The sequence below is a fragment of the Tamandua tetradactyla genome, chromosome 4 (assembly GCF_023851605.1).
Source record: "Tamandua tetradactyla isolate mTamTet1 chromosome 4, mTamTet1.pri, whole genome shotgun sequence".
Classification (NCBI taxonomy): domain Eukaryota; kingdom Metazoa; phylum Chordata; class Mammalia; order Pilosa; family Myrmecophagidae; genus Tamandua; species Tamandua tetradactyla.
This window is the reverse complement of record NC_135330.1, coordinates 62,497,249-62,520,540: the sequence shown is the minus strand read 5'-3', so window position 1 is coordinate 62,520,540 and position 23,292 is coordinate 62,497,249. Positions and strand designations below refer to the sequence as shown.

The window sequence follows — 23,292 nt, the reverse complement described above, 5'->3', positions numbered from 1 at the left end:
AGCTGATTTCCTTGCTGTCCTCCCAGCTCCTCACCTCCCAGCTTCACTAAGCCTTCTTAGTGAATGCCTACTAGAACATTTACAGAATAGACTCTTCAGCAAACTTTAACCAGGAGGTCAGAGAAACCGTCAGAGTGGGACAAGACTAGGCCCCTACGTCCAGGTTCTAGCAGAGGTGTTCAGACCCTGCAGGAAAGCACTGAACCTGGCCAGCCCGGGTTTCTTAGTGGGGTGGAGGGGCCTGAGGGAGGAAAGGATGATGGCGATTCACCCACTTACATAGCTAATTGGCAAAAGAATACACAAATTGAAGGAAGCAGGGTGTGCAAAAAAAATAGAATCAACCTAAAATGATGGGGAAATAAATCAGTGGAGGTGGGGAGGAAACCAAACTAGACAGGGGGCATCTTCTTCATAAAGTCCTCCTCAGAGTCTCCACCTGGTTCTCAGTATCCTCCCAGATACTGAGGGTCCCCTGGTGGACCCTTGTCTGAAGGCTTTTGCTCTGCCAGTGTGGGCCCTATTTCCATTACCCATCTAATGAAACTAGGTTTCATAGTTCCAGAGTAGGGCAGGGTAAGGAGCCCTGGGGCCTCTCTCTCTGGTTTCTTGAGCTTGGAGACAGGCCTTTTGTGGTTAAGAGTCCTTTGATGTTCCTCAAACCCATGACAAAGGGACCGGTCAGGGGTAACTTGGTTAGCAGGTCATCTCCTAAGCTAAGACCTGCCTACCCAACTTCTCATTTCTACTGAAGCTCTACCCCCAGACCCCTAAGAGTGGAGACTGTTCTTAATGTTAAAGACTTTGAGACACTGGGTTTCTGAAGGGTGAGGGAACATTAAGCCATGGTGCCCACTGAGACTCAGGTCCTGGAGCACCTGGCCCAATCCAAGGCCATGCTTGCTCATTCTCACTGACCAGAACCCATGATAGATGGCAGAGCTGGCGCCAAGCCCCCCGTGCAGCATGCAGTCCCAGCATGCACAGCATGCTCAACCCACGGGTCCCCCTTTCAGAGGATGGCAGCTTGACCAGGAGAGGGGAGCAAGCTGGTCATACTCCCAAGAAGTAGGGACACAGCTGGCAGTCCAAAGGCTGTGATCCCTCTCTCTGTGTGCTCTGAGATGTCAATCCTAGGCAAGGTCCAGGTGGTTCTTGAGAAGTAACCACTCAGCTTCAGGGAAAACACCCATCTTCCATGACAGTCTGGCCTCCCAACCACTGAAAGGGTGAGTCCGAGCATGCTTTTGTCCCAAGCCTCTCCCTCCTTCTCCACCCTGGCTGGGCTGGGCTCCACATGTGGTCCCATACCATGCCTGTTACCTCTGCTGCTGATACGGTACCTGCAGTTGGAGTAGCTTCAGAACACAGCACACAAGATGGCCAGAGGGAGGGAAAAAGGATGAGAGAGGGAAGAGAAAACAGAGGCACAGGTAAAACCATAGGGCAAGTAAGAATAGAAAGCTCTGGCTTAAACCAGACCCAAAGAGGGTAGCCAGGTGCTGGCCACTGTCCTGAAGAAGTCAACAGGCATTTGGGGATGGTGTTCAACTTCACTGGCATCTAGCATGTTCCTACAGAACCCTCTGTAGCTAGTTACTGGAGACTTTTCTAACATACTCTGTTTCCACTTCAGTGTCTATTCAAGGACTAATTGTCTAAGAAATAACAGCAGGGAGCATCCACCCACAGTACTGTTCCCTGCCCTTTTCCCACGGGCACACGGTTGGGTTGGATTACCTCTATGAAGTAGGCTTGGTGACCCTCCAACATGCTAGGAATTCATGGCATAGGGCCCCTGAAGTAGCAGTACACAACCCCAGCCAAAAGGATGGTTCCTTATCTTCAGGGAAAAATGTTGATCAGGGATGGATGGGAGAGGGGCTGCCACCATCTTAGCATTGGAAGGCCAGGGAATTTTGATAAAATGGAGCCTCAAAGCCCCCTTTACTGGCATTTTGCTGCCCCAGTTCTTTCCCATCAGTTGTCCTTTAAGAAATAAGAAGTCCAAATGTGGGCTAAGGGCCCTCAAAGGGACTGTTGAATTCATAGCAATCGCCAAATTGAGAAGAAATGTCTTTCTTTGTCCTCTCGTGCTCTGGGGCTGCAGAATTTTCTCTGTGGTAGCCACTAGGGCTGGACAATGGGGTTTTGTTTAACTGATTTTCTGTACTGAGGTAGAGATGGGGAGGGAGAAGTCTCTTTCTCTATCCCCTTAGGGAATGTAGTAATCAAGAAAATCATCCCTTGCCTGGCTGGGCCTTTGGCAATGGGCAGATATCAGCCACATACCCAAAGTCCCCCAGCCCTAATAAACTCCCTGAGGGCCCAGGGAAGAGCCAGGAAGGGGAGCCTATTCTGTGACTTACTTTGCTTTACAAGGCCAGAGAGGGACGCAGAAAAGACTGTCAGCCTTTCACCACTTTCTCTCCCCATCATCCCTTCTCCCCTACCTCAGCTCTACTGGGTGGCAAGGGAGGGTGGGGGTGGGGGTTGAGGCCAGGGAGAGATGCAGGGTTGCTTATGAACTTGAATTGGGAGTCCTGCTTTAGGCAGCTGGGCCTGATAGCACCCAGGAAAGAAGCGCAGATGTTCTCCTGGGTTGGCAGGGGAAGAGGGCAGTTAGGTTTCAGGAGGCCTGTCCAGGCCAGGGTCAGGACATGTGATCTGAGCCTTCTGCGGAAAGCACTAGACATGGTACCATGTAGTCAGCCTCAAGGATCCCTGCTCCTACCACCTGCTCTCTGAAGTCTTCCCTTGCAGAATTAATCCCACCCCCTCAGCACAGCCACTGCCCTTTCCTCCTTTGACATAACATTTCTCATGTTGAATGGCAACGAGATATTTTAGTGAGTGTTTCCCCTTCTCGGCTGTGTGTGAACTTATTTCCTTTGTATTCTTGTTACTTGCACAATGCCTGGCTCTCTCTCCCATTGGTGGTGCTCAATAAATAGCTTTTGAGTAGACCAATGTACCTCTGAAGAGGAAGAAAGATTTCCACCTTTTCACAACAGATCTGCTAATATCGTGGCTTCTCTAGTTTTAAGTCCCCACGTGGTTCCTGAAGCACACTTTTGGGACTGAGGCCAGCATGTGTATAAGGGAGCTTGGAGCCCCCTAGTGGAGTTCTCAGGCAGACACAACTTGGGTGAGGGCTCAAGGTTGCTAGAAGATGCCAACACCCGGGGGAAGAACTCATATGACTTGGCAACCAGCTATTTCTCTACTGCCCTCCTCCTTCCCACAGCCTGACAACTCACCCCGTTAAGGCTTCAAGTAGGGACTCTACTCATGATCAGGGAAAGTGCCATCAATCATGGCAGATTCCCCTACTTCCTTGGCCCCCTGTTCCCTGGAGAAAAGAAGGGTTGTCCCCAGAGCCCTCATTGGGAACCTCATAACATCCTCACCTTCCTTAAAGGGTGAACACTTTCACTGTTCTTTGGAGTTCATTAGTATATTTACTTTTAAAGTGCTTTCCCTCATCTCGTCTCTGCTACAGACTCGTGCTCTTTAGGCTTCTAAAAGAAGGGAAGGTCACAGATGTCAAGTGACAGTAAGTCAGAGCAAAGTGGGGATGCAAGTTGATGCCAACAGTTTGAGAAGATCTGAGTTTTGCAGATACAAAGCTAGCACCTACCTCTCCAGATACAAAGTGGGTTCTCTCCTATGGAGGGCTTGAGGACCTCATCTCTTCACCATTTGAGGTAAAACCATCCATGTGTTTCCCTAAGCATCTGAATTAGGTGGGGTCTCTCAGCCCAGAGGCTGCTGCAATGCACTTACCTTCATTTGGTGGTGCTGGCGACTCCTCTGTGACTGCTTCCCCTAAGCCCACTTGCGTTCTGGCACCAAGGGTAAAGCGATAGCGCGATACTGGGTCTGCTCTCTGTACCGTGAACTTGGTCTGATTGGGAGAGAAGTTTTCCACTATTTGCTTTCCTAATTTGGTTCCATTAACTGGAGAGAGATAGGCAAGTGGAATTAACTTTAGTGATGCTTTCCATAATGAGTTATATAATTTGCAGCTAGAAGGAGAAGGCTTCCTGATTTTGTTAGAAAGGAAAATGGTGGACAGTGCTGACCTTAAAGACTTGGGGGATGGGAAACTTGCCTTCAAAGGCAGAAAGCTGGGCAAGAACTTGCTTACAGCTCTTTTATTGCATACCAGGGTTAGTACTTTTCCACTGATCTCACTACCTCTACAACACGACAAAGTTATATGGCTGATTCCCCAAGTCTTTCAACAAGAACAAAACTCTTTAGTTCTTTTCTTCCTTTCAAACAGAACTAGGACAAAACCACCAGAGCTTTTGATTGTTAATGCCTCCTCTTTTAAAAAGCTATTCAATATACCTCAAAGGGAGTAGGGGCCAGGGGCCAGGTTCAGAGATTTATTCAGTACAACATACAAGCACATGGTTGGCTATTAAAATCAACAACCCAAAACCTGCCCTTTGAGCTTTCCAACCAGGTACCACCTCATCTATTTTAGAAGACACAAAACTCCTCAAATGTGATGACATTCTTGTCCCTGCTTGGTGAAGCTAAGCTCTTGAGGTAAGGTCTTCCTGGACCAGTCTCCTGATTCCAGTTACTTCCAAGTCTTTGCCAACTTTACATACAGCTGCCTTATAATAAATGGACACCTTGTTAAGGTGTTTTCTGAGTGTCATATGGGCTCCTGTGCATGTACTGTCTACCCTATCAGATGGACATGCCATTGGTCTCCAAGACCTAGGGCCAGGGTTGTCTCCCCTATTAGACTAGAAGTTCCCATCAGACTAGGAGCTCCCTACAGGCAGCACTATGCAAGGAAAGCAGGAATTGGGTCTCATCTGCCTCCCCCAATCCCATGGGGAACTTTTTCCTTGGACCCTCCATCCCTCATATAATGTTCTCTGCACCCATGGGCTCTCTGCTTCAATCCCTTAGGAAAAGAGATGAGAATGGGTTTCTGATTTCCAGGTTATCTAAAAGAAAGAAAAGGGCAGAACGTACAGGCCACATATTTGAGAGTATATCCAGTCATGATCCCATTGGGGTGTTCTGGGTGATCCCATTCCAGGTTGATTGTCTCCAGATTGGGCTGCCGGACTCGGAAACGCCTGGGGGCACTGGGTACTTGGGGAAGGAGGAGAGAGCAGGGGAGATGAAGGGAGAGGGGCAGGGAGGATGGAGGAAAACACAAAAAACAAAACACAAGTATGAAGGCATCGGCCTCCGGGCAATCCCCATGCTAGATAGCTGTTAAACCAGAACCCAGGAGAACCATGAGATGGTCAGAGCCCATTGTCCATGCAGGATGGTCATTTCCTCCAGGTTTGAGGACATGTATAGCTCAGATTCTGCTGTTCAAATGGGGATGAAGTAAATCAAATTTTCCTTTATCAACTACCCTGGATTCAGCATGTTAGGATCTGACCCTGCAAAGATACCTCCAAGTTGGTCAGAGTCATTTCCTGGCAGGGAACCAGTAATAGCTGTTTCATACAGATGCTGCAGTTCCCAGTCCTCAGACAAAGATTCTCACCACTGGGTCCAAACAGCAGGCCCAGGCTTCTGAGCTGAGAATGCTGGGTTCAGGGGTGAGGAGAAAGAAACCCAAGATGGAACACATGGAGAGGGTGGGAGGAGTGGGAGTGAGCGGGAGAGGCTGATCATGAAAACCAAACAAGGAGAGGGAAAGACAGGAATAAAGAAAACGAGAGGGAAGAACAGAGGAGAGTCAAAAGGAGGAAGAGGAGAAGAAAAAAAATGGGGAAATAACAGTTAAGAAGGGAGGGAGGAGAGAACAGAAGAGGGCAAAGCAAATGTAAAGCAGATCAAAGAGGACTGGCAAGAGCAAAGAGGTGGACCAGGAATTCCCAGTCCTGCGGAGCATACATCTGTACCCCAGCATCTGGGCAGCCCTGGGTGGGGCCATCACGTACATTGGCCATTCTCTCAGTTCAAGCTTCCTGATCACACAGGTGAGAGGACTGCGATAGTCTGAGGCTCTGATAAATGACGACCATGCTGCTTGCAGCCTCAAGAGATAGTGGCAGTCAAAGGTCTCACAGTGCCCTTGGGAGTCAGTCTGCAGGCCCCTGGGAATTAGATCTGCAGATGGCACTGGATTTTTTCTTGAGCACAACCTCAGGTCAGGGCAAGTCCCCTTGTGGTTGAATGGCGCTGTGGGAGCAGAAGGAGCTGTCCAGCTTGCAGGTGATCAGCTCCTTGAGACCATGCTGAGGCCCATTTATGCTGTTGCCAAACCACGCTGGAGCTCCTCCAGGCCCTCCGGTGTGTGCTACCCTTGTCCTACCCCATCCTGCAGAGCTGCAGGTCAGACCTACCTCCTTCCGGGGTGGTGAACTCCTTGGTTTCACTGCGAGGCCCATCGCCTCTCCCATTGACCACAACCATCTCCAACTTGTAGTTACTGTAGGGGAAGAGGCGGGACACCACACCACGGGTGCCACGGTCACCAGGGAAGCTGGCTTGCTGTCTCTTCTGAGACACCCACAGATTCTTCAGCAAGCTGCTCTCCCTCCAGTAGTAGGCCTTCAGGACAGAGGCAGGCCGATGAGGGGTTGGCATGCAGAGTTGGGTTAGTTGTTAGTGGTGGTGGTACTGACCAGTCTTCCCTTTGCTTGAAACAGGCTCCAAGTTCCAAATGAGCTTATCAGTCCCACAAAAGGTGGGGGGAACAGCCTTATAGTCCCCATTCATTAGCAACTGGTGAAAACGAACTTATGTCAAACAGGAAATAGGGTTTGGATTTCAATCGTTTTCTGAGCCATGTCATGTCTCTTGGGTTATAGGCAGGTTAGCCACACTTACATCTCAGCAGCTTCATCATGGGATTTATTTCCGAGCTGGGTAACAGGTTGCTCAGGGAGTCAGTGCCAGAACCACAAATATGAGCCACAGGTCCAGGCACAGAAAGCTCTGCTCTGTGCTCAAAAACTGCATTGCCTTGAGTTGGATTAGTACGGTTTAGATTGGAAACAGATAGAAGTTGAAGAGTAGCAGGTTACCCCTGAATTTGAGAAAGGGTTGATTTAATCCTTTGAAGTCAAATGGTTTCTCTTACTTTCATTTGAAAACCTTTAGGAATAGATAGACACATGTCCGAGAGACAGTAACATGTTCCGGTCACTGGATGCTAGGCTGCCTGGCGGCAAGAGCTTGTATGGGATGGGATGGTCTAAGGAAGGCAGCAGTGTCACTGGGTACAGTTGAGAGTTTGAAACCCAAAGTCTGATTAGCAGGGGGTAAGAAGCCACAGGTCAGGCTGGTCACACCAGTGTCATCAAGGCCACCAATGGCAAGGTAGGGAGTAATTTCAGACTTTAGAGGGGGACCAGATGGGAGCTTTAGGGAGAAAAATCTCCAGGCAAGTAGATTAAGGGTGTAAGCCAACTACTGGGGAACAGTTCATTCAAGTATACATGTCACCTTGCCTTCCTTTCCCTACTAAGCAAATTCATTTCCCAAGAAAGGACTGAACCCCTCTAGTCTGCCCCTATTTGTCAATCAGCCAACTCTTGACCTCTGAGGTCACAGAATCTGTGTTAACCCATGGTTACAACCTCCCTCATCCCCCATCCGATTTTTAAATAGAGTTGCTCTTAAAGGCAGAGAGCCTTTACATCCTGGGTTTTCTCTCTCTTCTTCCTACCTCAGCTTGTGCTTTCCAAGAGGAGAAATGATTGACCAGAAACTGTGACAGGCAGGGAGGACCAGGAGAATCCAAAGGTCCAGATAATGCATATGCCAGATAACCTGGAGTTGGCTGTGGCAACAAGGGAGGTGTTCACATTCTCTTAGTGGATTTGCCTGTTAGTTGGGACTTTACAAAACCAGATAGGGTGAGGCAAGCAGTCCAGCAGGGACCATTAAGAGAAGGGAGGGGTAGAGCTCAGCAGTGCCTCAATATGCTTCCAAAGATACATGTGTGTCCTCTCACACATGTATCACAAACACAATATGCTACGCAATATTGCCCAAACCCACCACCCTCCACAAGTTTTTTTCTGAGAGTCTCTCAGCATAACTGTTATAGGAGATATCTGGGTATAAAATACATTTTTCTGGGATTATCTTTGAAAAGCTAAACCCAGAAATAATCTTCTCAAATCAACTCTGGATCCAATAAACATCCTAGAACTCTTCCCAAGTACTGCACGCCCTGTGCCTGCTGCCTCCTTGCCCTGGTTAGTGAGCTGGGTGATTAAGGGGCTGGGAGCTGGCTTCCTCACTCTGTACTCTCTCAGGTGGCCCTGGACCGTGTCCGAGTAGACGCGGTTCCACTGAAGGCCGATGGCTGTGCTGTTCAGGACTCGGATTTTAACGTCAGTGGGCGCGGCCCTGGGATCTGCAATGTGTTAGGACAGAGACCAGTTACGCAGAGCAGGGGAAGCCCCAGACTCTAGAGCCACCTCTGATTTGTTATTTTCTGGCCTAAACAACAGCACCCCCACCCCCACCCCGACTCTGTACACTGGGTGCTCCATGAGGTCAGGGGCTATGTCAGAGCAGTGGGGGGGAGGCCCAGGACAAAAGGGGTGGCAGACCACCCTCCACTAGTCGCTATTTGCCCCTCTAGTCCAGTCAGCACCCTTCCCAACTCTGCTCCATGAGTCCCAGACGCTGCCCTCTCTGGACTGTATCAGCTGGGCTCCCTTGCTCTCAGGCTTCCAGGTGGATTTGGCCAACAGTAGATTCCAGGGTGGGAAAAGAGAGAAGTTGGGTATATATATTTCTCTTACTCCTTCTTCGCTGGGCTGCAAATTGACAGCATTACACTCTTCCATCCAAGAGTACAACTGCAGGGTACTTGCTCATGGTTCTGGTGGCTCATCTGTCCCCTGTCCCCTCAAGGCTCAGGGTGATAGGTAATGGCTCTCTGTTACTGCTAGCCTCCAGGTGTTTCACCTTACCTTGCACTTTTCCCTCTAAATCTAGTCATACATCCTAAATGGTCTTTTTGAGTGTGTGCCCATTTCCTATCAGGAACCTGTGGGAAATAATACCCTCAGCATGAAGAAGCCCTAATCTGGTTCAGGAAGGAATTCTGATGCCGTGACTGCCTGGAAAGGGAGATCAACTGATTCGTGTCTTCCTTCTCCCACTCTGCTGCAAAAGCATTTCTGCCTCATCCCCTTTAATTTTTCAGAGCACAAGCTGCAGGGGTACACCGATGCAATGGGAACTTCGGGACAGCCCATGAAGTCCACGAACAGACCTTCCCGTCCACACTTACCATCCAGTAGACCCCACAGGCCTCCTGTCTGCAAATGTCAGCCAACATAGAGGTGAGGTGTGGGATTGACAGAAGGGCTTACTGATGCCTTCTGCTGACCTCCCAAGTGGGTCTGATCCATACGTCACCACCAGGAAATGGGACACAGGGCCCAATCCTTATTTCTCACCATTATGACTCCAGCGTTGCCCTTTCTGACTCTCAGGTCTTCCCCAAGTCCCTCCCTTCTCCTTTCCTTCTGGACATGCCATCTTACCTACATGACCCCTTAGATCAGACCCAGACCCAATAGGGATTGGATTGCCCTAAGCCAGGAGGGGAACTCCCCTGAGTCCCCTGCTTCGTTCAGCAGCCTCCTGGATTGATGTGCTGTGGGGGGAGGGGCCACCACTGTCTGGGAGGCTGGCACATACTTCCACATGCATGCTCAGAAATCTTGTTCATCACCCAGTGTCAGCCTCCAAGGAGCTTCTCTTTTTATACTCAATTCCAAAGGTTTTGAGCAACACTGGGAACACTGGCAGGTGGCTGGAGCAAAGACTGAATATTGTTCCAGTCTGGCGCTCTGCAGACCTTCTACAACTCCCAAGCCTTCCCCTGGGGAACCACAGGGAAGGGTCCTGGCCAGAGGCCCTGTTTCCTTATGGTCCTTTGGAACAGATAGCCTGGAAGTCTTTTCTTGGTACCAGCCTGGCTACCATGGTGGTAAGGCAGCCTGCCTGGGGAGCAGAAGACCTGGGTTCTTTTTTAAGCCTGACATTTGTAAGTGTGTAATACTGGGCAACGTTTTTCCCTATTAGGGTCTGTTTTCATATCTGTAATATGTGAGCACAGGAATAGGTGATTTCTAATGACCTTTATGGTGGTGACATTCAGTAATTCTAACTAATGTTTACATGACAGTATTTCTGTCCCTGGCATTACCAGATACCTGTCTGCTCTAAGTCACTAAAGGAGATTTCTCTTTCCTGGGGACTGGCTGTCCTCTTAGGATGTCTTGGAAGTCTCACCGCCCAGCCTCAAGACTCCTGGCCTGTGAGAGTGGCCTTGTGTGGCCCAGCTGGCAGGGTCCCGGGTGGGAGGGTAGAATACTCACAATCTTCTCCAGAATAACCGATGACAGTGTCCGGCTCTGGGCCCTTCCCAAAGTCATTTTCAGCCTGGACTCGGATTTCATAGGGCACATAGACAGGGGTCTGGCCCACCACATAGCGGGATCCCCACACTGTGACGTTGTTCCAGGTCTCTCGGGTCTCTCTCCGCCGCCACTTCACAATGTAGCGCAGGTTGGGACCAAAGGCAGAGGTGGCATTCATAGGCTGAGACAGACGGCAAAGGTGGAGAGGGCATGAGCAGAGGGGTGAGCAGGGAGGAGCTAGCCTGCAGCCTCCCACCCCAAACACAGACCCAGATCCACTTAACACTGGCCAGCCCCCTTGCAGGGTGGGGGACAGCAGGACCTCCTGCCCTGCTGAGCCTCACCCCCAAACAGTCCGGTATCCAATGCACTGAGGAGCACTTTTAACAAGTGGGACCAATTCCTGATATTCTTTGCATGTAGATTTCCTGGGACAAAGAGCTCATATAAGACCAGTGACTCTGACACCCAGAGCCACCTTCACTTGCAGAAGTATAGAAAATGACAATTTTATTTTCAACAGGATTCTTTCTTATGACAGGAACCAAAATAAAACTAAATATGGATAATAATATAATATTTTCCATAGTCAGAAAAAGATGAGTTTGGTTTAAGCACAGCACACCTCCTACAAATGAACTAAAAAATCCAGAACCGATTTCAGTTTTACTGAGCCCATGTGTGTCTGCCCTGTTCTTCCCAATGGGTCATAACTCTTAAAGGGTGGGTGTAATACTGTTCTTTATTCTCTTCTCTCAGGGCCTGGTCCAGGAATCAGCCTTCTGGGAGCTTGCAATACAGAGCTATAGACTGAACCCCACCCATGTGAGACCTGGAGATAAATAAGGTCAAGGTGTCTTGAATCTGGACTCAGCCCAGTTGCCATTACTCAGCTCTGCCCAAGGCAGCTGTGAGACCAGGAACTCAGAAAGACTGGGAAGGCCATGCATTCAACCATTGTCTCTCTCCGTTTCCATAACCCATGGTTGTGCACCAGAAATGTTAGTATTTCAGTGGCTGAACGACATCTCTCAGACTTGAAAGTGGTTTTTTAAAAGTCATTTGGAGATCACAGACCCCAGTTTTGGTTTGGAGGATGCAGTCAAGAATTTAACAGGAAGAGGAGGTTTTACAGCCCTGGCCTGGAAGGAGACTTTCAAGTCATCTAGTCCATCCCCTGTCTTCAAGAAACCATCTCAGATGCTGTTCTCTCCTCCATGCTCAGGAGGCTCCAAAGTAAGGACTCAGAACACACCAAAGTTAGGTCCCTGTATTTGGGCTCAATCCTCTATAAAGTCTAACTTAATCCCTCTTTCTGCAAAAGCAATCTATTTTGCTCTATGATTTTCCTCCGCCTGGCAGTCTATGCTCCCTGATACCCTTGCTCCTGTTTCCTCCCTTAAATCTCACCCTTAGACTTTTTTCCTGTTTGGTTTTTTGATGCCCAACACAGAGAAGAGCTTGGTTTCTTGGAGAGGGTGGCCACCAACACCAACCAGATAGCCTGAACCACTCTGTGGCCTTGGGATTGCGGGGGAATAAAGGCAAGGGGTTCCCAGATCACCCTGCAAGGTAAGTCAGGGCCACCAAGGGTGAGGCTGGGAGGGCTGCTTACCGTCCATGTGATCTCCATGTTGTTCTTTCTGGTCCCCTCTCCCTTCACGTCAGTGGGATTGGACTCGGGGGCTGGAACCCAAATGGACACAACAATTCAAATCCAATTTGTTCCCTACCAAGGCACAGTAAGGAACTCTTCTCCATCCCACCCTTCTTTACTCTGTCTTTTCTCACTATCTATATACTCACTGTCTCATATGTAATTGAAATTGCTCTGCCTTCCTAAGGTTTAAATTCTCCCAAAGCAGGACTAATTTCTTTCGAATTTTAATTTCTTACCAGACAATATTGATCATACAGCTCTCCACACAGAGAGTGGTCAATACAGCCAACTCAATGTAGGTGAGCCTTTTTGTGGATTATCCACTAAATATGTTTAATACCATGTGCTGGTTTGAAAGTGTTGTATACTCTAGAAAAGCCATGTCCTTTAATCCTGATTCAATATTGTAGGGTGGAGATCCTTGATTAGAGACTGAACCCACGGAGACTGACCCACTCAATTGTGGTTGCGACCATTTGATTAGATTACTTCCATGAAGAAGTGACATCCCCAATTGAGGGTGTGGTCTTTTTATTAGATGGAGATGTGACTCCACCCATTCAAGGTGGGTCTTCATTAGTTTACTGGAGACCTTTAAAACGGGAGACATTTTGGAGAAAACACAGTTGCTTCAGAGCCGACAGAGACGCATACATTTGAAGATGCTTGTGAAGCTGGATAAAATGGGACAACTGCAAATCTCAGCTCCAAAAGAGTTAACAGATGACTACAAGTCTCCTGTTTCTTATCTAGCTCCAAAGGAACTAACGCAAACTGCAAACTTCAGCTGTATACTTTCTGGGACAAAAATTTCCCCTAATGCCCCCAAACCTCCCCAAACCATAAAAGCTTATAAAATCATGGGCCCAAAGCAAGTTCTTAGTTAATGATAGGAAGCATAGGGCCATAAAAATTGCTAAATATCTGCACCAAGACAAATTTTAGGTAAGTGACAACAAACCACAAATTTCAATAGCTATCTCCTCCTAGAACAAAGAAGATACCTGGTGTTCAAAGGCCACTATGGAAACCGTCTACCAGTAAAACTGTCCTACAAAGAAAGCTAACCCACTCAACTTAGTGTGTGTCCCTCCCTTGGGCATGCTGGCGTTAATCTCTTAAATGCGTATCCCTCTTTTTCTCTTTACTACTTATTCCTACCGGCCCTCTTGTCTCCAAATTCTTTTAGCGGCAGGACCCCCGAGCCTGGAAACGGGACTCAGCTGGCACCACTGCCAGCAGGGCACCAGTTACAACTTGGAGAGCTGACAGAGAGAGCAGACTCCTAGACACAGGCATTTCGAGATGCGGAGCCCAGCAGACGTCACCACGTGCCCTCCCAGGAGATGCCAAGCAAGCCAGAACCCAGAACTGTGTCCTAGAGGAGCTAAGTAAAGGCCCACAGACACTTAGAGAGGAAAACACTGGCATCAGAAGCTGGAAGCAACAGAACTGGGAACAAGGACCAACAGACGCCAATCACGTGCCTTCCCACGTGACAGACATCACCTTACTTGAGTCATGGTATCTTTCTCTGGATGCTTTTGTTTGGACATTTTTATGGCCTTAGAACTGTAAACTTGTAACTTAATAAATTCCCTTTTTAAAACCCTTTCCATTTCTGTATATTGCATTCTGGCAGCTTCAACAAACCAAAACATAACATGTCACAGTAACTTTCTAAATATAATCTTAAAACTGAAAGCAAGTTAGAAATTTTAACAGTAGCCTTAAAATATAATCTTTAAAACAGTCTTTAAATGTAACCTTAAAGCTGGGAGCAAGCTGTGAACAAGAACTCTTAGTCTCTCAAAGGAGCAATATGTAAATATAAAGTCTGCATCCAGATTTGAGTAAGCTTTCATCTCTTGCCCCAAATGAATAAACTTTTCATCTATCTCTCTAGACTCAGCGGCACATTTTCCAGGTGTCACAGGGGATATAAATTCTTGAAGGAAGTAGAAAATAATTGAGATAAATTACTGAAGTTCTCCAGACCTCTATTACATGTTAACTAAGATGATAATCTTTCTTTTTCTCTGATGTGTATAAAAAGCCAATTGAAAAATCACTTCGGAGAGGCTGATTTGAGAAGAAAATGTTCTCTGTCCTCCAGTCTGCATAAATAAACCTCTTTATCTTTTCCTTGTCAGCCATTCACAGTGTCTACACATTTGACCGTACAGAGCGACAAAGACTCAGATTTGGGAGTGCCCCGTCTACAACCTGACTGGTCCCTTCCTGCCACTCTGCACAGGACATTTCCATTCACCATTAGCCGGGGTTAATTCAGAAATCCAAACACTATCCCAACATGTCTGAAAGAGAAAAATCTTATGTAACACTGGATTATATATTTCTGCTGCAAATCTTTGCCATAGCTCTCCCACGTAAAGCAGATAATCAAGTACTAATAATATCAGTAATGCTAACAGTGGCAGCTAACATTTATTGGGCACTCACTGTGTACCAGACATCATGCTCAGTACCTGACATACATTTTCATGTCATCCTCACGATAGTCCCATGATGTAGGTTTTATTATTATTATTCTCCGTTTCACAGATAAGGAACTTGAGACTTGGAGAAGTTAAGTAACCTCCTCGAAGTCATGTGGCTGGGAACCGAGGAGACTTGGTTTGAATTCAGGGTGCCTGGTTCCAGAACCTTCTCTGTTAGCCCTTGAGTACTCACGTGCTCCACTGGTTCGGTAGCGCTCGGACGGGAGGCTGGGGTGGCTGCTCCCGACCTCGTTGACGGCAATGACCCGGAACTGGTAGTTGACATATGGGGACAACTGGAGGATGGCTGAGTTGACACTGCCTGGGAATTTGGAATGGTCATGCCAGACCCCTGGCTGGAACTGGTCCTCTTCAAACTGGACAACATAGTCTGAGCAAGCATGGAAGACAGAACCATTTCAGGAAATGAGTTAGCAGTGTTCTTCTTTAAAAGAGTGTCCTCCTTAGCATCTATTAATCTTGTAATCGCCCTGAGGGAGAAGGAGGCATAGGTAGAATTCTTACCAAGATATGGGAAGGGAACCTAAGGCTCCCATATACTCTATGGATAGCCCTGGGCAAATACCAAGTGAGGCCGAAGTGGGACCAGACACCAGGGCAAGGCCTTTGGCTTCGTGGTGGTTAACATCTCCCTTTTCTGGCTTTGGGATGCAGAACCCCCGAGCTGACCTGTGATGGGGCTGTTGTTATCATCCCCCGGGATCCAGGTCAGCCTCACACTCCTCTCAGCCAGGTCAGTGAGCTCCAGGTCCCGGGGTCTGTCCGGCCGTCCTGGCAGCAGAGGGAGAACAGAGCACGCAGGACTCCTGAGTTACCACCTGCCTGTCCTTGTGCTGGCCCAGCCCCGGACACTGCCTCAGGCCCCTGACAGCCAGCAAGGACCATCCTCCAGCCTGCCCTGGAGGGTCAGCACCGTGGCTGCCTCAGGGAGCTGAGGAGAAGACCCCAAATTCTACCCCTTGACTCCCCAAAAGAATGGCAAAGGATGCAGAGGAAGGAAATAAAGAAGTTGACACAGGGCATAGAAAGAATTGGGACCAACTCATCCCATTGCTATGGCTATTCATTCCTAGAGTGCAAACATTTAGAAAATGTTGCCCTTTTCATTCAGATAACACTGATAGCATTTAGGAAAACTGGCGAGGACGTGTGGAGACTTGATCTCATGTTACCTTGATAATAATCTCCCACTCTGTGTGCTGAGACCCTGAGGGGTCAGGAACCCAGGAAGGTGTCTGGAGTACAGAGGAGGGCAGACAGACAGACCAGGGAAAACTGGGGGTACAAAGGGAGAGGAGCCAGGCCAGAGAGAAGATGGAGACATAGTCTAGAAGTGCCAGTGGTGGGCAGCAGGCCAGAGGAGCCCTGGAAGGCTTCCAATCAGGAGGGAGAGCAGCATGCTTTGGGGGCTCCAGTCTTACTGGGATTTCTTTAGTGGGTATAAGTGCATCTTGGCCTGGGGCTGAAGTCATCCAGCCACTGACTGGTGGGGACAGACATCATGTTCTCCCCAATCCTGGCTCCCTAAACCGGCTATTGCCATGTCTGGGCTCATTACTGGCCAGTTCCAGGAGGTGAGCACAGGTGTGTGTGCGCCCAGCCACATAGGTTGCAAATGAGTGCAGAGCAGCGGATGTGGGGAGGTTGTAGAAAGACAGCTTACCCATAATCAAGGGGAGTGGGTGCTCCTCATTAGACCCTACACAGTTGTAAGGCCGAGAAGCGGAGGAGGACAGACCCACCCCAAGAGAGTGGTGGGTATGACCAGAAGTAAAGGGTGCAGGTGAAAACAGCAGCCAAGGGCTTCTGAGCTCAACGAGGGCATTTCAAAGTTCCCTGGGAAAGGAGCAGGAGGCCCAGAGGACTGTGACATAGGCTCAGGGAAGTGGACAGGACACATGAGAGAAGGTCAGAGTCAGGAAGCGTTTCCCACAAACCCATACACAGCACATTCTTTCTTGCCCTACCTTCCCCCTTCCCCCAGATGCTTAGAGAGGGCTTTGGCAAGAGTCCTGTGATTAGTATGAATTACCTTTGGGTAGGGCAGCCAAACGGTTAGTTGGAGTGGCCTGATCAGCTGCAAAGGTAAGATGGGTTATCAAGTTTAGCAGGTTATCCAGAGTTAAAGGTATTCTAGAAGGATGGGAATAGCAGCTGAGGCTTGAATAGCTGCCCCTGGGCTGAGGATTTCTAGGCCCAGCATTCCTGTCTCTTCCATGGAGAGCCCCCACCCATTCTAGAAATCTTCCCGTGTTTCCTCCACAGCTGGTGGAACCTTCTTTCCCTTCCCACCCCAACACTGCCATCGCCATTGGGCTCTCCATTCCCAGCAGCTGTGCATCTCCACTGAGGCGTGAGGACAACAGCGCGAGAGCACACCAATACCCATGGAGGCAGGGAGCCCGGGAGAGGACAGAACTGACGTGATCTCCCTTCCTAGGGAGAGCTGCCTTCCCTCAGCTGGCTTAGCATTTACAATCTGGCTGAGACACAGGGCAGGGAGAGTCGGGAATCATGGCACACTATGAAGTCTTATTTTAAAAAAATAGGGCAGGATGGAAAGAGGAATAGCAGAGGTGGTCAGAAAGCACAATTCAGGCTTGCTTTAATAACGGATCATTTTCATTAATTTAGTAGCATAGAGTTAGCCATAAAAGGAAGTAAAAATGATCACAATAAGAATTGCCTCTTCCCTTTCTCTATATCATTCAGTTGGGGATTTAGGGGAGTTCATTATTTCACTCAGGAGGTCAGGGTCCAGCACAGCTTATTCTGAAAGCAGCAGCTCCCTGATGCTTGGAGGTCCCCACCCTTGGCAGCCTGCTGACCACAGGCCTGGCCTTTGGAACTATCCGGGCACACTGTTTCCCCAGTTGGGGCCGGGCGGTGGGGTGGTCAGCGCCACCGGGTGCAGTAGCTACCTAGCACGGTGAGCTGGGCCTTGGCCACGTCTCGGTCCAGCTCGGTGCTGGCCAGGCACGTGTAGCTGCCCTGGTCCCGCTCTGCCACGCCGAAGATGGTCAGGGAGTCGTCCTCTTTCTTCATCCTGCAGAGAAACCGGGGAGGGGTTGGGAGGAGGGTGAGGCAGGAGAGGGAGACGGGGAGAGGCAGGGAGAGGTCGGGCACTGCCTGGGGCTTCCTCCCGGGAGGGTGGTCTAGAGTCAGAGGGGAGAGGGAAGCCCGTCGGGCTGAGCTGGGGAGCCGGGCTCTGTGGCTCTGTGCCTCAATGCTCTGAGAGGTGAGCTCTTCTCCGTCACAGTGAGCACCTATGCTGCTTGACACGGGTGGGGTGGGGGTTGGGTGGAGCTAAAGCGTCCCTAGGCCCCCTTTACTGTCCCCAAACTCCACAACTGTATAACTGAGAAATTAGGATTTAAGGGATGATTTTGATTACTAATTCATCATATTTGCTTTCTGGTATATTAGAGTAGACAGAGGGAAATTCCTGACATCTCTAAATTGTAATCCAGGCGCCTTGATCTCTGATAATGATTGCATAGCCTTAACTTCTGCCCCTGCGAGTGCAGAAACCTTCATTTATACCCACTTATCCAGTTTTTCAACTTTAGAGTACTGTAATAGCTAAAGACACCCCCTAATGCTTATTAATGAAGGGTCTTGGGTCAGCCCAGAACTGACTCACCCCAAATCCAAAGTTATCTTGATAACAGAGACCAGATCTAACCAAAATGGGCCCGTCTGACATGCGCAGTAGCTTAGACTTTAACCTGGAGGTCACCGATACATCACTATAATACTAACTAACCATCACGCCCGTCATACTAAGGCTGCCATTCTGTTAACTGTGTTCTGTGACTAGGCGTGCACTCCATCCGCACACGCTCAATTGTCAGCGCACCACTAATCACATCATCTGGGGCCTCTGGGCTCATCCTAAAACCTGCCCACCTTTCAATTCTATAAAACTGTCAGAATTACTGAAGTTTGGGGAGACAGATTTCGGGCTGATAGGCCGTCTGCTCTCCTGCTACGTGCCTAGCAATAAACTCTCTCTCTCTTTGAAGTCTTGGTGTCTCAGGAAATGGTCATTTGAGCGCATCAGGCAATAGAATCCACCATGTTTGTAGAGTAGCCATGGTGTCTGTCTCTGTGCCTCTCTTGTGTTCTGCACCCCACCTCAAATCAAAGCAGAGTGAGCCCAGCCCTTCAAAGGGCGGGTGGTCTCTGTTCTCTTCCTGTGCTTCTAGCTCTGTCTTCAGTTCAGACTGTGTCTCCTCTGCAGGTGGGCTCAGGTCTGCCCTGACCCCCACTCACTCTTCTGAATTGCCTCCCACACAGAGGGAGGAGGACAGCAAAGAGCAGGCAGGGAGCACAAAACTGTGGCATCAGGTGCATGCCAGCAGGCCTGCACCCACTCTCAGGAGAGGCAGCTGGGGTCTGTCTCCAGCCTCAGGGGCCTGTGCACCCTGCCTGCCAGACAGAAAGAGGTACAGCAAATAGTCTGGTCCTGTGGAAGGGGGCTCTCACTGGTTGCTTCTAGTTTGACTGTACACTAGAAACACCTGAGGTTACTTTAAAAAACCCCATCAATGCCTGGTATCTACGGCTACACCAATTAAATCAGAATCTGGAGTAAGGGGAACGGCAGGTAAAGATAGATTTAAAAGCTTCCCAGGTGATTCTAGAGAATCTTCACTAATTATACCTCTGAGAAGCCAGGCCGCAGGGGGAGCCGATGCCGGCCAGCCCTGCCCTCTACCGGAGAATAGGGGCACTGCCGCCAGGGCTGCGCGCATGGCCAGTGTGGTCCTGGCCGCTTTGCAGCAGAGGAGGGAGAAAAGAAGAAAGAGAGGTATAAAAAAATGGAGAAGAGAAGGGTGAGAAGGAGAAGGACAGGGTGGCAATGAAGAAGTGAAGAGTGAAAGGAGAGGAAAAAGAGAAGGAGGGAGAGAAGAGGTGAAGGAGAGAGAAGCAGGGAGCTGATGGGAGGGAGGAGAAAGGTGCTGGGGCTGGGGTCTGCCCTGAGGTGGAGGGAAGGTCCACCGAGGCCAGCACAGCCTCCTCAGCAGTTCCGTGGTGACAGGCATGCCACAGGTCCTCTATCCTTGAGTTCAACAACTGTCCACACAAGCAGGGGAAAAGAAGCTGCCACCTGAGCTAGCACCCGGGAGAGAGAAGGGGAGGACCGGAAACCTGTTTCCAATATGCAGCGGCTCGTCATCCTTCAGCCATGACACTGAGAGTTTCAGGGAGGGGTCGTGCTTCACGCGACACTCCAGCTGCACGGTGGTGCCCCGCTTGACCACCTGGTCCTCAGGCATCCGATAGATCCTGGTGGGGTCTGTGGGGAAGCCCAGGGAGCTCGTCACCCACCACCCCCGGGGGGGGGGGGGAGTCTGGGTGTGCATAATCCTAATTCCAGTGACAGTGAAATGACTCAGTGCCCCCAGCACCTGGGTCAGCTGGAAGCCCCGAGAGGACGGGCACCTGCATAGGGAGACTCCCATTTCGGATCAAACATTAGGTACAGTGCTTTTCAGAGTGAACAGTGCGTGTGGATAACTGCAGGGAGATGGCATCCTTGCCCCACCCCGCACCCCTCCCTGCAAACCCTCTCCTTTACCTTTGACCTCCAGGCGGACTTGGTTTTCAGCTTTGCCCAGGATATTGGTGGCGACACAAGTGTAGATGCCTTGGTCCTCTTTGCGGATCATCTTAATTTCCAGGCTGCCATTCTCATAGACGTGGTAGTTGCCACCATCCAGGTTGCTGCCTTGCCCATTCTTAAACCTCACAACAGAGCAGCAGAGCACGCAGCGTCATGAGAAAGGCCCAGCCCCGGGAGTGGGGGCAGTGAGCAGGAGAAAGAAGTTGGGTGGGCAGTGGAGGGAGTCCACAGTAGCAGCCCTGAGCTCTCCTGTTGCATCTGCCTCCAAACACTGGGCGACCCTGGCAAGTCTCTGCAAACTCCCCAGACCTTAGTTTTCTTCCCTGTACAATGAGGGGTTGACCCAGATAATGTGCTGAGTTCTTCCCAGCTTAGACCCATGAAGGATCCCAGGTCACTGAATACCTTTTATGGCACGCTTAACATGGGAATGAAAAAAGTGAGACAGATGACCTCTGCCAGGGAGAGTCTGGTCTTCTGGAACTTACCATCGGAGCGTGGGGATAGGGGATCCAAAGAACGGGCAGTCCAGCCGTGTCCGGTTGTAGAGGATCACCCTGATGAGCTGGTTCCGGGGTGACAGCATCCGAGGGGGCACATCTGAAATCCCCAGAGTACCAGTCTTGGGGGCAGAGTCCAACCCTCCCATTTCTTTCCTCTTCGTCTTATCTCTCATGCCTTCTCCTCACAGCAGCTTTCTCGGCACCAGGATACCTTCCCCCATCAACTGCCCCTCTTTTAAGAAGCCTCAGGGTTAGAGGAGGAAGGAGCACGTTTAATCCATCTGCCCTTGCCCACCTCATTCAATCCAGCTTTTGCAAAAGTTCTCCCAAATTACCCAGCAGATTCTGTCCCTGCCAGCTCACACGCCAAAGGCATCTCCGAGCTACCCCCCTGCTGTGGCTCCTTTCCAGCTCAGGGAGTGCAGCAAACATGCACAGAATCGCCCCCCACCCTGAGATCCGACAGAAATCAGAGCATCGACATGGCTACACCAAAGAAATGAGGCAGATCCATTCTCTCTCAGAGGAGAGAGGGGGCTGAGACGGGCTTTCACGATGAAATTAACTGTCTGCACAGTCAGCTCTTTGGAATCTAAGCTGGGCATCCTCCCCACAAATCTCATCTTCAGTCTCCATGTTCCCCTCATCCTACCCACTTCACCCCCTGCCCTGCACCACCCCCCGCCCCCACGCTGGTCTCCTGGGAAGAAAGCGCACCTCACACAAAACCCCAGGGGGACCCCTCTGCAAATGGGGAGGGGACGAGCGGCCCCACCCGGCGCTCACCCAGCACGCTGACGAAGGCGTTGGCCAACAGGTAGCCATGCTCGTTGGAGGTGTTGCACTGGTACACAGCCCTGCTGCTGATCTGGGTGTCGCGGAAGATGATGGTGTCTCCCGCCACCTCCCGGTTCGGGTTGGGTGGTGCCGCTGCAGATAAGAAAGAGACGCTCCTGGTGAGAAAGGGGGAGGGGAGAGTACCAAGTGCCAGGGGCTGGGGCCAGGCCTCCCTGTAGTACTGGGCTGGTGGGGAAGAAGCACTGGCTTTCGGCCCCGCCACTACCTAGCTCGGCAACCCTGCGCCCAGCACTAAACTACTGGAGTTTTTTTTCCCAGTCCGGGCAATGGTAGAATGGATTCCTGCTTAACCTACAAAACAGCTGGGCGAGTGGGGCTGAGGGCGTAAGTTTTGGAAACAGAAAGGGATTCAATCCCTCTAAGCTTCAGAGCTTCAGTTTCCTTGCTGGAGAGGGAAGATATTCCATAGGGTTGCTTCTGGAGGTGGGGGGGGTGCTGGGCCAGGGACTGAACCTCGGTATTAAACCCGGGTCTCCCACATGGTAGGCAAGCACTGCTCATAGGGATTTACAATGATGACATGCAACTTTATGCATGCATAATGTAGCAGAGTGCCCAACACACACTGATTATTATTGTCACTGTTATTATTTTGATCCAATGTGCAAATACTTAAACGTGTTTTGAAGAGGATAAATAGATGGAACCTACCATTTTCCCATTCTATGGGCAGAACATTTTCCAAACATTTACAAAGTTAAACTCATAAGCCAGTGGGTGTTGCAAATTGAGAGTCCTTTTATTTGCCAAAGCCTCCTAGTCTTCCTAAGAGATGAATCCTAATTCATGAGAAAACACTCCCTCTGGCAGTGCTCTCCTAACTGCTGGCTCAGGAGACAGAGATCAGAGACTGGCAATGGCAGAGGCCGAGGACTGGATCTTAGCCCCGTGAGTTACTCTGGGACCTGGAGCAAATCAATCCATCCCTCTGGGTCTCACTCCTATCTACCCCCTATTCTGAAGAGGCTAAGATAAGAGAACAATAATGAGCTATATAAAAATAAAAGCTTTCTAGACATGTAAAGAATTGTCACTTTCATCATTTTCAACCACAAGAAGGTGACTGTCTCCCTAAGATTTTGGAACTGGCCAGTGGAAGAGCTGGCCTGCAGACTCTCTGAACCCATCTAGGACCACTCGGGGGAGCTGGGTGAAGGAGAACCCAGGAGTCTGGCCACCTGGCGCCACTCCATAGATAGCAAATCTGAACTCAGAACTGGGGAATCAGCAGAAGGTAAATGAAGACAAGGTCGGCAGCTTTATCCTTCTCCCCTAAGTCCCCACTCAGCAAAAAGGCAAGAGTTAGGCAAGGCCAGCAACGTTAATGTCTCCTTGCCCTGCCGTTTTCATGGAAACAATTTCCTGCCAATATTTCCCTGTAATGCTCCTTGGAGAGCGTGACCAGTGACCTTTCCAGGGCTGAGACTCAGCTGCAAGCTCTGGGCTCTGAATTTATTTCTTGGTGATGTGAAGTTTAGCAACTCTGCCTGCTTTACTTCCAGGGTGCTATTAAAACAGGGAGAGCTGCCTCTCCTAATACTAGGAAATGCCCAGATCTCCAATTGTATCTGGGGGAATAATATTGACCGAAGAGAACTGTAAGTTCAATACTAGATACTGCAAGTGCGTTTAATTCTCGCAGCAACACACAGCGTTATACTTAGTAGCTATGTGACCTTGGCAATTCCCTTCACCAAACAGAGCCTTGTTTTTTCACCTTTAATGTTTGAGA

At 49.7% G+C, this 23,292-nt stretch overlaps 1 protein-coding gene across 4 annotated transcripts in view; it reads right to left on the bottom strand.

Moving 5' to 3' along the window:
- Positions 1-23,292, bottom strand: part of NFASC (neurofascin) — a 193,343-nt gene that overhangs the window by 30,617 nt on the left and 139,434 nt on the right. The window contains exons 12-26 of one of the 4 annotated variants that reach the window (XM_077157529.1): positions 21,489-21,632; positions 20,688-20,799; positions 20,155-20,321; positions 19,725-19,872; positions 17,492-17,616; positions 16,603-16,647; positions 15,240-15,341; positions 14,743-14,940; positions 12,004-12,074; positions 10,347-10,569; positions 8,247-8,362; positions 6,339-6,546; positions 5,002-5,124; positions 3,787-3,960; positions 1,344-1,358 (exon numbers count right to left, since the gene is read on the bottom strand). In XM_077157529.1, the coding sequence (XP_077013644.1) occupies positions 1,344-1,358; positions 3,787-3,960; positions 5,002-5,124; positions 6,339-6,546; positions 8,247-8,362; positions 10,347-10,569; positions 12,004-12,074; positions 14,743-14,940; positions 15,240-15,341; positions 16,603-16,647; positions 17,492-17,616; positions 19,725-19,872; positions 20,155-20,321; positions 20,688-20,799; positions 21,489-21,632 (1,971 nt within the window). The remainder of the gene's footprint in view (positions 1-1,343; positions 1,359-3,786; positions 3,961-5,001; positions 5,125-6,338; positions 6,547-8,246; positions 8,363-10,346; positions 10,570-12,003; positions 12,075-14,742; positions 14,941-15,239; positions 15,342-16,602; positions 16,648-17,491; positions 17,617-19,724; positions 19,873-20,154; positions 20,322-20,687; positions 20,800-21,488; positions 21,633-23,292) is intronic. The other 3 variants (XM_077157531.1, XM_077157530.1, XM_077157532.1) reach the window with 3 other exon arrangements.